Source organism: Daucus carota, chromosome 5 (genome assembly GCF_001625215.2).
Source record: "Daucus carota subsp. sativus chromosome 5, DH1 v3.0, whole genome shotgun sequence".
NCBI classification, from domain to species: Eukaryota; Viridiplantae; Streptophyta; class Magnoliopsida; order Apiales; family Apiaceae; genus Daucus; species Daucus carota.
The window spans coordinates 44,300,752-44,315,909 of record NC_030385.2 but is presented as its reverse complement, the minus strand read 5'-3'; the positions used below and the strand labels follow the sequence as shown (position 1 = coordinate 44,315,909).

The window sequence follows — 15,158 nt, the reverse complement described above, 5'->3', positions numbered from 1 at the left end:
TGTATCACTGCTTTCTTCTAATTGCGAGATTCACACGTAGTAGGCTAGTAGCGATATTTGTCAATTGTCATCCAGCAAATGTCGTTGTAATATTATTATCCTATAGGATTCCTAAAATGAGATTTTTCACTAATGAAAATTGATGGAAACAACTTAATAATAATTTATGAATAACAAGAAGTTCAGAAACTATTATTTCATATATTTATATTTTTTTATTGAAAGAGTATATATTTTCCTTATTAAACGACATAGATTTTTTGGCTAGATGACGCGAGACAAAAAGCGACATACCAAACTCTAGTGATGATCCCAACCAGCGAAGATAGAGAAAGTGTGTATATCCATCTAGTTTCCAACTCCATAAAGATTTGCAAGGCCAATTTTACAACGCAGACGTGGCCCCTTTCAGTACGCAATCCAATGCAGAGAAGCAAAAACCCATAAAATTGACCACCTTTAGATAAAACAAAAACAATTAATTAATTCACTTTTATTTTAAATGTCATTTCATTTACATCAGAAATTTACATCAGAAATGTCTATAAAATCAGTGAATCTTATTTTGGATTTTTTTTTAAATTCAGATTGAAATAGAGCTGAGGTCACTCATCGTTATCTAGGGATGGCAATCGGGTCGGATCGGGTCGGGTTTCTTGAAATCCATATCCAATCCGTTATATTTCGGTTCGGATCGGGTTCGGGTTTGGATATTAAAATGTAAAATCCAAATCCAATCCGTCGGGTTTTTTCGGGTTTCGGATCGGATTCGGGTTTCAACCAGATATCTTACAAGATATTTAAAAATAAAAAATTATAAACATGTCTAAACTATGATAATTAAGTATTTTTTTTCAAAATTAGGATTATTGGATGGGATTCTATTTGTTTAAATTAGAATAATATAAACTTAAACCACATTAATTTTCATTATTACCAATATACAATATATTTTATACAATATATTATTAATGAAGTATTTGTCTTAAATAGAATCTTTTATTCCTTTAATCTAATCTATTGATATTGAGATTATTAAATTACATTCATAAAAAAAAAATTAAATGACATATGTTATATATATAGACACACACACACACACATTCATATTAAATTATTTTATATATATATATATATATATATATATATATATATAATATTCGGGTTTTTTTCCGGGTTTCGGGTTCGGATCGGGTTCGGATAGGGTTTCGGGTTTCGGATCGAGTTTCGGATCGGTAGAGGTCATATCCATATCCAAATCCAAAAAATTTCGGGTACAAAAATCAAATCCAAATCCAAATCCAAATCCAAAAAATCGGGTTCGATATATCCAAAAATTCGGGTTTCGGATCGGATATCTGTCGGATCGGATTATTTTGCTATCCCTATCGTTATCGAGCATTTTTTATTTTGTTTGTTTTCTCAAAAAGAATGGTGCGTATTACGTGGTCATTTGCCAAAAATGCCCATGTAGCAAACCCAAATTGTACCGATAGTGAAAATATCTAGAGTGAAGTGTTCCGGTGGCTCAATTTCGGACACTTATATTCTGAGTAACAAGAGTACATACATAGTGTATTGCTACATTATACTTACCATTCTTCAATTTTGACCCGCATCTGCGCCCATTCCAACCTATCTCACAGACTCACATAATGGCTGTAGCCCTAGCAGGCCCCACCGACTTTTTCTTCTTCTTAATCTTATTCGTATAAGTAATTCGTTACCTCCTTCAATCCCTTCCACCCGTATAAAAATTCTTAATTCTTGAAACCATATAGATTCCTATTTTTCGTGGATTCTAATAATTTTCTGATATATATGTAAATGGTTGATGATCGAATACAAATCACTAAATACACGTATATAATATAAAATAAAAAAGTTTAATATTATATTACATCACTCACGCTCTAGATGTCATCACTCAGCTCCACATCACACCTCTCGTTAAGGCTCATGACGGGTTTCAGACAAGTTTAAAAATAAATTCTTAACTCCAACCCCGTCGAATAGACCTCGTCTAGTCTTGCAGGATCAATCTCGGATCTATTCTTATTAATTTTCGTATTTAATAATTTGTAGGAGAATAAGATTTTGATTGATTTTGTTTAATAATATTTCTCCTGTCTCTCTTTCGAATATCGGGAATTCGAATCTTATTTATATCGGATGAATTTTTTTTCAATATTTATGTCAAACATGGACTACCTATCCAATATAGTTGGATCATCCTATCCACAGGCCTTATATAAACTACGTACTTACATTCCTACAGGAACAGGATAACACTCTCCTCTTACCACTTCCTCTGCTCCCATCTTCTCAATCTCCTCTCCAGACACAACCATGAAGACATCCTCAAACAATCTGTTACTCTTCCTCTCCCTGTCCTTCTTTATCTCAGCCTTAGCTTCCGACATGTCTATCATCAACTACGACCAAACTCACACTAACAGCCTCATCAGGACCGACGATGAGGTCATGACCATGTACAATTCCTGGCTTGTCAAGCACGGCAAGTCATACAATGCCCTGGGGGAAAAGGAAACCAGGTTCCAGATTTTTAAGGATAATTTGCGCTACATTGACAACCATAACGCGGATCCTGACAGGAGCTATGAGCTTGGTCTGAACAGGTTTGCTGATCTCACGAATGAGGAGTACAGGGCCAAGTATTTGGGAACTAAGAGCAGAGAGTCCAGGCCTAAGTTGTCGAAAGGGCCGAGTGATCGGTATGCTCCGGTTGAGGGTGAGGAATTGCCTGATTCTATTGATTGGAGGGAGAAAGGTGCTGTGGCTGCTGTCAAAGATCAGGGCAGTTGTGGTGAGCTTACCTTGATTTAAATGCGTGTTTTTTTGTTACGTTATCAGTTCTCCTAAAACTTCGGTCTCCGAGCTCTGTTACTGTGTTAAGTGACGGGTTTTTAGGAAAAGGAGAATGACTTATCTGTTTAAACATGAACAGAAAATACTGACCACTAGTTCTCCTCCCCTGTCTTATAATTTGTGTTACGTTATTATTAATTTTGTGGTATGGAGCGGAGATCTGATCCGATCATGGAGTGGTCCATGACCATGCTATCAACGAACCCTCGTAGAGATTATTCTGTTATAGCAGTACATAGTTTTATCTGTTGTTCTTTTATACTTTTTGATTTTCTCTTTGTTTTCGTTTTAGTATGCAAATTAGACCGTTTACAAATCCTTTTCTGGCATATTATGTTAACAATTTACTAAAATTTGTAGGAGTAACTGTTATATCTGTTGTGCAGTCTAACCGGACTGGTAGATCTGACTAAGATAAAGTCAAGTTGTTTCAGTTGATTACACTTTGTTATTGCTAAGAATTTAAAACATGGAGCTTCAGACGATGACTAACATAAGCTAGCTAAATATGACTGCAATTTGATGACTTGATCTTCTCAGCATGATCATTAGCTTAATTAAGATTCACTAATAACTTGAATGTCCAAATTGAAGGGAGTTGTTGGGCCTTCTCTGCGATTGGTGCGGTTGAAGGTATAAATCAGATAACTACTGGTGAGCTGATCACCCTGTCCGAACAAGAGCTGGTGGATTGCGACAGATCATACAATGAGGGTTGCGAAGGGGGGCTCATGGATTATGCCTTTAACTTCATCATCAAAAATGGTGGTATTGATTCTGACCTGGATTATCCATACACCGGCAGGGATGGTACCTGCAACCAAAACAAGGTCTGTAATCAGTATATGTCAACATTTAGTAATTTACACACATAATATATGTTTCAGTTTATCAAAAATGTTACTTTTCTCTGCAGAAAAACGCTAAGGTTGTGACCATTGATTCCTATGAAGATGTTCCAGTATACGATGAGAAGGCGCTGCAAAAGGCTGCAGCTAACCAGCCCATCAGCGTTGCCATTGAAGCAGGTGGCATGGATTTCCAATTATATGTTTCAGTAAGAGCTTCTATCTTCTAACTCTTTTTCACATTACTTGTGTAAGTTAGGCCTTGCTTGTCCTTATGTATGTGGAAACCCTATACCTCAACTGTATTATGCATCGAGTAGATTTCTAGTTCAAATAGTTGGAATGGAATGATTAAAGGAATGAAATTTATAGACATTTTTTCTAATCATTTCCAATTTAGACTACAAATTTCATTCCATTCCATCCAAGTGAACGCAACTTTAGTTCTGCTTTTAATCACACTGAGGCACTGAGTTATTCTGTTAATCCTTTTATGATGGCTTCAGGGCATATTTACCGGCAAGTGTGGGACAGCGGTGGATCATGGTGTGGTAGTTGTCGGGTATGGGAGTGAAGAAGGTATGGATTACTGGATAGTTAGGAATTCATGGGGTGCAGCATGGGGAGAAGCAGGTTACCTGAAGATGCAGCGCAATGTGGGCAAGTCATCAGGGCTATGTGGAATAACCATTGAACCATCTTATCCTGTTAAGAATGGCGATAACCCCCCAAATCCTGGTCCTACTCCTCCCTCCCCACCCTCCCCATCCCTCCCGGACAACGTCTGTGATGCTTACACCAGTTGCCCAGCCCACACCACTTGCTGCTGCTTGTACACCTTTGGGAAGCAATGTTTCTATTGGGGTTGCTGCCCGCTTGAGGCTGCTTCCTGCTGCGATGATGGCTATAGTTGCTGTCCACATGACTATCCTGTCTGCCATGTTTACTCTGGCACTTGCTCAATGGTAATTTAATTGCGTTCTTTTTACATTTGATACACATTCTATTTTTGCCCCGGCTTTATTTGTTTGTTCACACATTGTTGCATGCTGTAACAGAGCACCAACAGTCCTCTGGGAGTGAAGGCACTGAGACGCACTCCTGCCACACCTATCCGACGTCTTGACAACAAAGGAAGGAAGGTCAGTGCTTCGTGAAGCTGATGAAAATGGCTGGATGCTGCAACTGGCAAGAAAACTGAATTTGATCAAATGTCTCTAGATCAACCGTGACAGATACACTGTCAATTGCTCGATTGCTACCATCTGCAGATTTGTAAATAATGCCTTGCCTGTTTTAGCATTGCACTTCAAGTTTCGATGTTCTAGTCCTATTATTATTCTGTAGAATAAGAACCATATTCCTTTCATGATGAAATTCAAAAAAGACAGGGTACCATATCAATATTGATGTAAATTGAAAGGCATTCACCATTATGTTTTTCTGATTTTAATGAAAAAAGAGCATTATATTGTTCAGTTACGTCGTAATACTTGTTCCCCTCTATGCTCTTGCATGAAAACATGGTAACTGATAAATTGTGTAAAGTATACGATCATTCATTATCAACATCTGAGAATCGAGTGCACCTGATTCAATGAACCGAGGAGTTCATGAATTATGGCACTATGAAATGGCTTCGGAGATTGTTGTCATATTTCAGTCGTTAAAAGAAGTGGTTCAAAATGCTCCTCTTTAACTCTTTCAGTTGTTTCAGCTCATCTGTCAAACAATTTCAAGCGGAAATTGTTCAAGCAAATTCACTGGCTCTTTCAGCAGCTAAAGCATGAAGGTTAGCATCACATTACTGATATAACATCTGCTTCTTATACATATAAAGAACTTGAATAGATTGCAACTGTGAACTCAGCCTGCTGTATTCGATTATGAAATTCATAGTAATTCAAGTCATTAACGGAACCAACCAAGCCTAAGTCGCTGAGAGCTGGTTCAGTCTGAGTTTGTTTATAACTAGAATAAATTGCGAATCCATCAGACTTTTGATCTATAAGACAATCATTGTAGTCAAAATTTTTATTCGTGATACTCGTTCAATGAGCTTAGGGGTAAATACTCATCCTATATCGTTTGAGATCGTGAATTCGATTCTTGCTCACTAAAATATTAATAAAATTCTCGTCCACCAACCCATACCGGTTATTCAGATGTTTAATATAAAAACAAAGAATACGAGATGGAGAAAAACAGGGCAATGCTACAGCCAAAAAATTGAGGCGTTATTCAACTAAGAAGAAGACATAATAGCAATGTATGGTGCTCTTCTGTAATGGAAACTCTAATTAGTCAACTATACTCCACATGACAACCAGACCAAGTTGTGAGTATCTTATGTTAAACCAAGTGTTGAATTGGTAACATTATTTTGATCCCCGCGTCATTGCCCTGGAACGACGACTTTTTTACAAGTCAACTTCATCGCAAGTTCTATATATGAGTTTCTAGTTATCAACTAATCAAGCTAACAATTCCAGTCATGGTAGGAGCGCCAATTTCAGCTTCTGCTAATCAAGGTAATTAGTCTTCCCGGTCCCTGACTCGTGATTGTTATGCGATAAAATGTTTTGTTAAATTTTTCGGGTTTTTGCCAGGTTCACAGAAGACGGATTCGTCTAGTGGTTCAGGATCGGCTTATGCAACACCGAATGCAGCGCTTTCGACTGTGAAACCCTCGGCTCCTTATGCACCTGCCCCGGCTGGTTACCCGACGACACAAAATCCGTCTCCTCCTACCCAAGCGAATCCTACTTATTCGACCACGCCAACGCCTACAGCACAGCCGTACCAGCAGCCTAATGCATCTATGCCTTATGCTGCAGCGCCTGCAGCCACACCTTATGCTGCAATGCCTCCCTCGAATAATCCAGGAGTAGCTCAGTTTCCACATTATACGACTCAGCCTCCTGCATCACAATACGCGCCTAATAACCCTCCTAATCCTGCTTATCCATCCCCGTATCCTCAAAATTCAGCATCACTATACGCGCCTAATAACCCCCCTCCTCCTAATCCTGCTTATCCGTCCTCGTATCCTCCAAACTCAGCAGCACCATACGGTCCTCCCAATCCCACAGCACCGTATCAGGACCCTAATGCAGCTGCACAGTATCCTCCTAATTCAGCACCGTACCACACTAATCCTAACGCGCCAGTGCCTTATCCTCCTAATCCAGCAGCACCTTACCCCCCTAATAACACGGCTGCACAATATCCTCCAAACTCAGCACCACAGTATCCTCCAACGCCTTACCCTCGTCCCCCTGATCAGTCATCTGCATATCCTCCGCAACAACCTTATAATCCTGCAGCTCAGGGCTACTCAGCGTACCCCCCTGCTCAGGCCCCGACTCCTTATCCACCAGGTATCACAACACAAACACATTCCGCTTTACCAATAATCCATTAAAATCCCAGTTGAATACACCCCTATTAATTAATCTTATTAATCTTCTATTTTTAGTAGGTCTCAAAGTGATCTTAATTACTTAAACTTACATGAATCTTGCTTGCTAGAAATTTTAAGTATAATTAGTCTAGTGAATTTTTAGTACCGAATTATAACAAAGTGTCGTGATTTTTTTTTTTTGCAGTTTCATCACCGTATCCACCAAGTCCATTTCCAGGACTCGCGCCACCACAAGCATCTGCGCCTCAGAACAATCCATTTCCAGGACTCTTTCAACAACCTGCAGGAGTTTATCCACCACCTCCCGGTGCTTATCCACCACCGCCATACTAGCATGTCCAACTTACATTTCAAGACCACGAATGTACTCATGTCAAATTCTTTGCAATGTAACATCAGTATTTGATTTTTCTCATTACAATAAAAAGAAAATTTTTGAAAATTTGAATGTTCAATTTTGATTGTGATTAACGGTTGCATTTGAGCTTTATGGTACAGCATATGTATTATGAGAAAAAGAATATTTACATATTTTTTCCTGCAAATTTTTGTTTAATTTTCACAATTGTGATACAATTTGTGAATTTGTGAGAGAACCGGAGAGAGAGAGGAATGAAGAATCTACACTGATGAAACAATTACAATACGTCCAAAATAACATGCCAGGCTACAATGACCACAACTTGTAACTAATCTGTAACAATTTCCTAACTAACTACCAGGCTGACAGTATTTTCATCATCTCCTCTTTTAACAAGAATGTGTTAGGGTACAAAACAAACAGTCGGATGAACTTTAAAAAAAATAAAAAAATATTGATCCCGTGTGGTTGATCTTAAAATTACACGTAAGTCGTTTAAATTTTATTTTTGGGTAATTTTATATTATAGTGACTAATGACTTAATATAAATATGATAATAAAAATAAATTTTACTGGTTACTTGTTTGAGTATTAATTAAAATTAATTTTCATTAAAAAATTATATAAAAAGTATAAGTTCTTTGAAAAAGTACATCTAACCAACATGTGAATTTAAGTGAGTTTTTGACTTATTTTTAACTTAAAATAAGCCTCTAACTTATTTTTCAGCTTAAAATCAAAAATGACTTAAAGTCGGGTCAATAAGCCCGCCAAACAATTTTAATTTGTTGTGATTGCAGGATCAGTTTTGATTCGAATGAATTAAGTTCTGTTAAGCGGTTCTTCTATAATCTTAATGTAATAGAAGTAATACTTATGCCTTCAAGGTTGAATGGAATGACAAGTTGATGAAGATAGCATTTTACTTGCAATTATACATTGTCAAGTTCTGTAAAAATATTTTGACCTTAGTAATGAATCATATTACTAGGCACGGCCAGTGACCTATTGGTCTACTCGCATCGCCCTCACCCCTCTTATGAGATGTCAAGAGTTCGAATCTTGTCAAAGACAAGACATTTAAGTGAGTGTGGAAATTGGCAAAAAGAAGAAGAAAAGAGCAAGATAATATGTGTTCATATTATGAAGCTCAGCTGTATAATATGTTGAGGTCTCCTGTAAAAAGATTCAAGAACGTCCTTATCACTCGAAAACAAATGCAAGTGGTATCAGAAATATGCAGCAATGAATTAGCAAAAAAAGAAGACTTATGCAGCAAACAGATATTTTTCTTTAATATCCAAGTCAATGATTTGATTTTGATGCCAAGTCCTGTGAATAAACTCTTTTAGCCTTTTAGGCGCAATAACACTATTCACATTTTTAATACAGATATATTACTTTTTAGTCTCTAAGCACTAGTGCATTGCAGAGTCTGCAACTCCCAGTCTAAACCTTCAAATATCAAAGTTTAAGGCACAAGTTGATATTATAGTGCCTTTGTCTGGGACATCTTTATAATGCTTCTCTTCATGTATGCCTTTTTAATGTTATAGTCCGCGCTCCATACGGGTAATTTGTTAGCCTACAGGGTCAACGGTTTGCATTCAGACCTTGTATGGAAACATTAGGCACTTTCGTGTCTGTGTCCCGGGTGGCTATAAAAAATGTCAAACTTTTATTTTCGTTATGTGCCTCTGTATCTTTGTCATTCTTCTTGTTCTGACTTTTAACGTCGAATGAAATGTGTTCTCCATAGAACGAGAGAGGGAAACATGACATGAATATGTCATAAGTCGTGTCATGAATGTTGATTTTGTTAGTGTAACGGTTTGTTTGTAATTGGTTTAGAGGATGCATAAACTTAAATACATCTTGCAGTCTTGCCTACCAAATTAAAGAAACTTCTGGCACCAAGCGTGCTTAATTAGATTACAACCTAGATTATCTCCAGCTTACCGACTCATCATCCACTAGCTAGCTAGGAACGATGACATGAAATCATATCCCACAAGCAATTTAAATACAATCTGCACCTGGTGATGATTAAGGACTAAGTGAATTAGTTAGGCCTAATGACATGGAAACGTCTTCACACAAGGCTTAATCAAATCAAGTTAATATGCTTGATTATCTGTTGTGTTATTCACACGTTCACAGTTCTCATTGGCAAATGTCATAGTCAAACAACTAAGGCGCCAAAGTGAAGTTCAATACTTCAATGGCAGTTAGGCACAAAAAAGAATTTTAATTATTTTTGAAGTGCACGGTTTCATCCTTGCACTGCAATCTCTAGCTAGCTAGCTTTTTCTTGATCATAAAACGCTTCCTGGTGCATCTTAATTCTACTATAATCTGTCCCTCTCTCTCTCTCTCTCTCATATATTTTTACCATAATCTCTCTCATAGATTATCTCTTAATAGAAGAAGAAAAACTTGCATTGATCATGTATATGCATATGGAGTCTTATTGCATGTTCAACTCTCTTTTCTTGTTCATGGCATTCTTTATTGTGTCCGGAGAAGTTAATTCTTCTCAGATACTAAATGATGAAGCTTCACTTCTTTCGTTCAAATCCAGGGTCGTTTATGATCCAAACAATTCTCTTGAAAATTGGAATTCTTCCAAGTTTCAAGTATGCAACTGGTCAGGTATTGGCTGCAATGTCAATAAAACAAGAGTGTTAAGTCTTGACCTTAGTGGCCTTTCACTCAGAGGCACTATTTCACCAGCCATTTCCAAGCTTTCTTACTTGAAAATTCTTGATTTGTCCAAGAACTTCTTTGAAGGCCATATTCCAGCTGAGATTGGTTCACTTTTCCATCTCAAAGAGTTGAGCTTATCTACAAATCTTCTCGAAGGTACAATCCCCAGAGAGCTAGGTTCTCTTGGTGACTTGGTATATCTTGATTTAGGGAGTAACCGTCTCAGCGGTGAAATCCCAAAATCTCTTCTGTGTAATGCCACATCTTCTTTGGAATACTTGGACTTATCCAACAACTCTATCAGTGGCGAGATTCGTATGAACAATCAATGTCAGCTTAGACAGCTAAGGTTTCTTCTGCTTTGGTCCAATCAACTTGTAGGTCAAGTCCCTCCAGCTCTTTCAAACTCTTCAAAACTCGAATGGCTGGATTTGGAATCGAATGCATTACATGGAAACTTACCTTCTGAGATTGTACAGAAAATGCCATTGCTACAGTTCCTTTATTTATCATATAACAACTTCTCAAGTCACAATGGTAACACTAACCTCAGTACCTTTTTCTCCTATTTAATGAATTCCTCAAACTTGCAAGAACTTGAGTTGGCTGGCAATAATCTTGGTGGTGAGATACCTTCTATTATTGGTGATCTCCCAACTTGCCTTGTACAATTGCATCTCGAAAATAATCTCATTTTTGGCTCCATTCCTCCTGACATTTCTAAACTTTTCAACCTCACACTTCTAAACTTGTCTGGTAACCTTATAACCGGTTCAATCCCACGCGAACTGTGTCAAATGAAAAGACTTGAGAGGCTTTATCTGTCAAATAATAAGCTCTCTGGTGATATTCCATCTGCTTTTGGTGATATTCCTCACTTGGGCCTTCTTGATTTGTCAAGGAACCGACTTTCAGGTTCAATACCGGATAGTTTTGCAAATCTTACTCAGGTACGGAGTCTCTTGCTGTATGAGAACCAGCTATCAGGGACCATACCACCAAGCCTTGGAAATTGCATCAACTTAGAGAAACTAGACCTTTCTCATAACAGTATATCTGGGGTAATTCCAAAGGAAGTAGCCGGGCTGAGTAGCTTGAAGTTGTACTTGAACTTGTCTGCGAACAACTTGCATGGGCCAATACCAGGAGAGTTGGGTAAAATGGATATGGTTCTAGCAATTGACATTTCGTCAAACAAACTTTCTGGGACAATCCCTCCACAAATTGGAAGCTGCATTGCCCTAGAGTACCTTAATCTTTCGAGTAATGCCTTGGAAAGCTCTTTACCAGAATCACTTGGGAAACTCCCTTACCTTATAGGACTTGATTTGTCCTCTAATAACTTAAGTGGGGAGCTACCTGAATCTCTGCAGGCGTCTTCTACTCTGAAGGAAATGAAATTCTCCTTTAACAACTTCTCCGGGGTGGTACTAAATAGAGGGGCATTTTCAGGGCTGCCCTTTGATTCTTTTATGGGAAATCCCCATATTTGTGGCTCCATAAAAGGCATGCACAGCTGTTCAAGGAAGAGAATTTACGGTGCTATAATTTTGCCTGCTGTGATCAGTTCAGTTTTTGTCATTCTCATCTTGGGCATTTTGGGGTATCGTCTAGCACTGAAGTTAAATTTTAAAAGAAAATTAGCAACTTCCACCTGTCCAGAAATGCTTGAAGAAGAACATGAAGGAAATGAACACAAACACCCAAAAATCTCTTATGAGCAACTCATCGAAGCCACGGGTGGATTCAGCAATGCATGCGTAATTGGGTCAGGTCAATTTGGACATGTCTACAAGGGAATATTTGAAGATGACACAAAAATAGCGGTGAAAGTAATCAACACAAAAACAGCTGGGGAATTGTCTGGGAAGTGCTTTAGAAGAGAATGCCAAATTCTAAAGAGGACAAGACACAGGAATTTGATCAAGATCATCACAACATGCAGCAGGCCAGATTTCAAGGCTATTGTTCTACCACTTATGCCAAATGGTAGCCTTGAGAACTACTTGTATCCGAGCTGTTCGTGGAACCACAGATTGGACTTGGTTCAGTTAGTAAATATTTGCAGTGATGTAGCTGAAGGTTTGGCCTATCTGCATCATTACTCTCCGGTTAAAGTAGTCCACTGTGATCTTAAACCAAGCAACATTCTTCTAGACCATGACATGACAGCTTTGGTGAGTGATTTTGGCATCGCGAAACTGGTAAAAGAGAGTGATCAGGGCAGTGTCTGTGCCAATGATTCTGCTTTGTGTATCTCTACAGATGGATTGCTTTGTGGTTCCCTCGGTTATATGGCTCCCGGTAAGTACACATAAGGCTAAATAGTACTATAATTTGAAGTTTGTAGATAATGTTGTGGCAGAATGATGGTGCTTGACTTATTGAACTCTGTTGATGAGAAATTATATTATCTTGGCAGAATATGGCATGGGCATGCAAGCTTCGACAGAAGGAGATGTTTACAGTTATGGAGTTCTCTTGTTAGAATCTGTGACAGGAAAGCGTCCTACAGACTCAATATTTCAAGAAGGATCAAATTTGCATGAATGGGTTAAGAGTCAATACCCTTGCAAGATTGAGCCAGTTCTTGAACAAGCTCTTCTAAGGTACGCGCCTCATGGTTCTGTGGTGCCTTCAAACAGACTATGGTGCGATGTGCTGTTGGAGTTGATCGAGTTAGGACTCATGTGCACTCAATACAGTCCGTTGATTAGGCCAACTATGGATGATGTGGCTCATGAAATGGCTCGGCTGAAGCAATATCTATCAGGTCCTTCAGAAAAATCTGGGTCTACGAAAAGTACATAACAGTTTCTGATCTGATGTCAGTAATGTTTATTTAGTATTTTGAGATTTACAAACATATTCGGATAAATATGTAATTAATTGCTTATTATGTTGCGGATTAGGGGGATATTTTAGGATACATTACAATTCAAGAAACTAATCATGACATGTTGCTGGTTTATTTCCTTGCCAGTTTACTTTCTATATAAATAGTATGAGATATATAGCAGCTAGTGGAAGGTCTGGCAACCCAACTCACTAAATCCACCTTTATCATAAGATTAAGCACTAGCTAATTGTAGGAATTAAGTATAAATGAAGTCATTATCATCTTCCTTTTAAAGAAGATTAGTAACAGAAGGGATTCAGTAATATTATAGTGTATATGCATTAACAGATGCTGGACCACAACTCAACTTGAGCCGTAGGCCTTAAAGTTACATCATGGAAGAAAGATTTTTTGCATAAATACTGGCTATGTGGGCTTGAATTATCTGAAACATATTGAGGATGCAAGATTTTTTGCATAAATACTGGCTATGTGGGCTTGAATCTAATCGTTCAATATAATTATTGAATATAAGAAAGGAATCATTAGAATATATTTCTTTAATTCTTAAGTGAGAGATACCCCATATATATTTATTTTCAAAGTATGGGCTTGTTTGTTTTGAATTGAAGAAGTATAAGCTCTATTTTTTATTTTTGTTTTCCTCAACCCGTTTTTGTAAATAGGTAAAAATATTTTTGAGAATGTTAATTTTTCTATCAGAGTTCCTATTACTTTTTTAAATATTTTATTAATTTTTTCTTTTTCACTTTTAATCCACTCCTCTGCTTTAAACAAAAAATTATTTGTCCAAACTCTATAACGAACCAATACTAAATATATTATCTGTACTAAAACATTTTTTTATAATTTATATTCCAGGAAATCATAATTTTACAATATTAGCGGGTGCAGAAGTAACGTTGAAAGAGAGGAGCAAACAGACAGAAAGTCAAACAGAAAATAATGTAACGTCAAGTTTACTTTAAATGAATGGTTAGTGATGGGCCGCGGAGTTGACCTTGCAACAGCTTTTAAGAAGGAAGGTGTGTTTGTGGGACCCATCTACCTGTAGTTTACCGGCTACCGGCTGCCATATAAACTAGCACGTCCCGGATGGCTGGATCAGTATGTCAAAACCTCGTATCGACATTAGGCACCCACACTGCAACACACAGTGGCGGACCCAGGAATTTATTATAGTGGGTTTCTAATATAAATGTTAAAATAAAACGACGTAAATTAATTGTAAATAGTACAAAATACATTAACAGGAGAAATATTTTTAAATTAATCTAGTTGTGGAATAAATTGATTCATCAATGATCAAGAAGTAAGGTAGTTGGGCAGAGCCGCAGAGGAGATCGAGAAGGTAGAGACTGAGACAGTGAGTTGAGAATTTGAGACAGATTGAATTATGTTGGAATGTGTACTTTACTTTTTTACTCATATCGAATTGGGTAAGTGATTAAATGGGTTCCTTGTTAAAATTTCAATGAGTTCCAGAACAACATTTATTATAAGTTATTCTTTAAGCCCAGGCCAAGTGGGTTCCTGGGCACCCTCTTAACTTCACGTGCGTCCGCCCTGGCAACACACACAGCTTGCTCTCGAAATTATTAAGGCACTGTTCGGGACCATTTATTTTTCTTAATTTAAGAACTTAATTTTTTTGAATATATATATGAATATGAATATCAAAAAAATGTTTTATATTCAGGTGGTGTTTGGCTGGCATATATAAGCCAACTTATCGGCTTATAAGTTATAAGCACTTATTTGTACCGTTTGTGTAAAAAGTAGAGAAGCACTTAAAAAAAGTTAGGATTACTAGCTTTTGTTTCAGGACTTCTGCTTATTTGCCAAACAGTTTAATCACTTATAAGTCTTAACTTGATTCTGACTTCTACTTCATTTTTTTATTTTAAGCAAAAAGCACTTATTTTAAGCTCACCCAAACGGCCCCTCGATATTTAATAAAAATAAGGACTTTTTTCAAAAAAAAAGTAATTCTTTAAAAATAAGTTGTTATTTCTAACCATCACCAAATCTTATTGTGTGATCTGATCAGTAAATCAGTTATATAATTT

The 15,158-nt window shown here is 37.3% G+C and overlaps 3 protein-coding genes across 3 annotated transcripts; all 3 read left to right on the top strand.

Moving 5' to 3' along the window:
- The first annotated feature begins 2,225 nt into the window (after window positions 1-2,225).
- LOC135152709 (low-temperature-induced cysteine proteinase-like) lies at window positions 2,226-5,219 on the top strand. The gene is made up of 5 exons (XM_064093761.1): window positions 2,226-2,827; window positions 3,484-3,719; window positions 3,806-3,946; window positions 4,244-4,702; window positions 4,796-5,219. Exons 1-5 carry the CDS (start codon window positions 2,350-2,352, stop codon window positions 4,892-4,894), a joined length of 1,413 nt encoding a protein of 470 aa, XP_063949831.1. The 5' UTR covers window positions 2,226-2,349; the 3' UTR covers window positions 4,895-5,219.
- A 901-nt stretch (window positions 5,220-6,120) lies between these two features.
- LOC108222954 (vegetative cell wall protein gp1) lies at window positions 6,121-7,703 on the top strand. Its single transcript, XM_017396949.2, has 3 exons — window positions 6,121-6,268; window positions 6,347-7,117; window positions 7,346-7,703. The coding sequence occupies exons 1-3, from the start codon at window positions 6,232-6,234 to the stop codon at window positions 7,492-7,494; spliced, it is 957 nt and encodes a 318-aa protein (XP_017252438.1). The 5' UTR covers window positions 6,121-6,231; the 3' UTR covers window positions 7,495-7,703.
- A 2,071-nt stretch (window positions 7,704-9,774) lies between these two features.
- Window positions 9,775-13,256, top strand: LOC108222952 (putative leucine-rich repeat receptor-like serine/threonine-protein kinase At2g24130). The gene is made up of 2 exons (XM_017396946.2): window positions 9,775-12,533; window positions 12,652-13,256. The coding sequence occupies exons 1-2, from the start codon at window positions 9,971-9,973 to the stop codon at window positions 13,038-13,040; spliced, it is 2,952 nt and encodes a 983-aa protein (XP_017252435.1). The 5' UTR covers window positions 9,775-9,970; the 3' UTR covers window positions 13,041-13,256.
- Window positions 13,257-15,158: the final 1,902 nt, after the last annotated feature.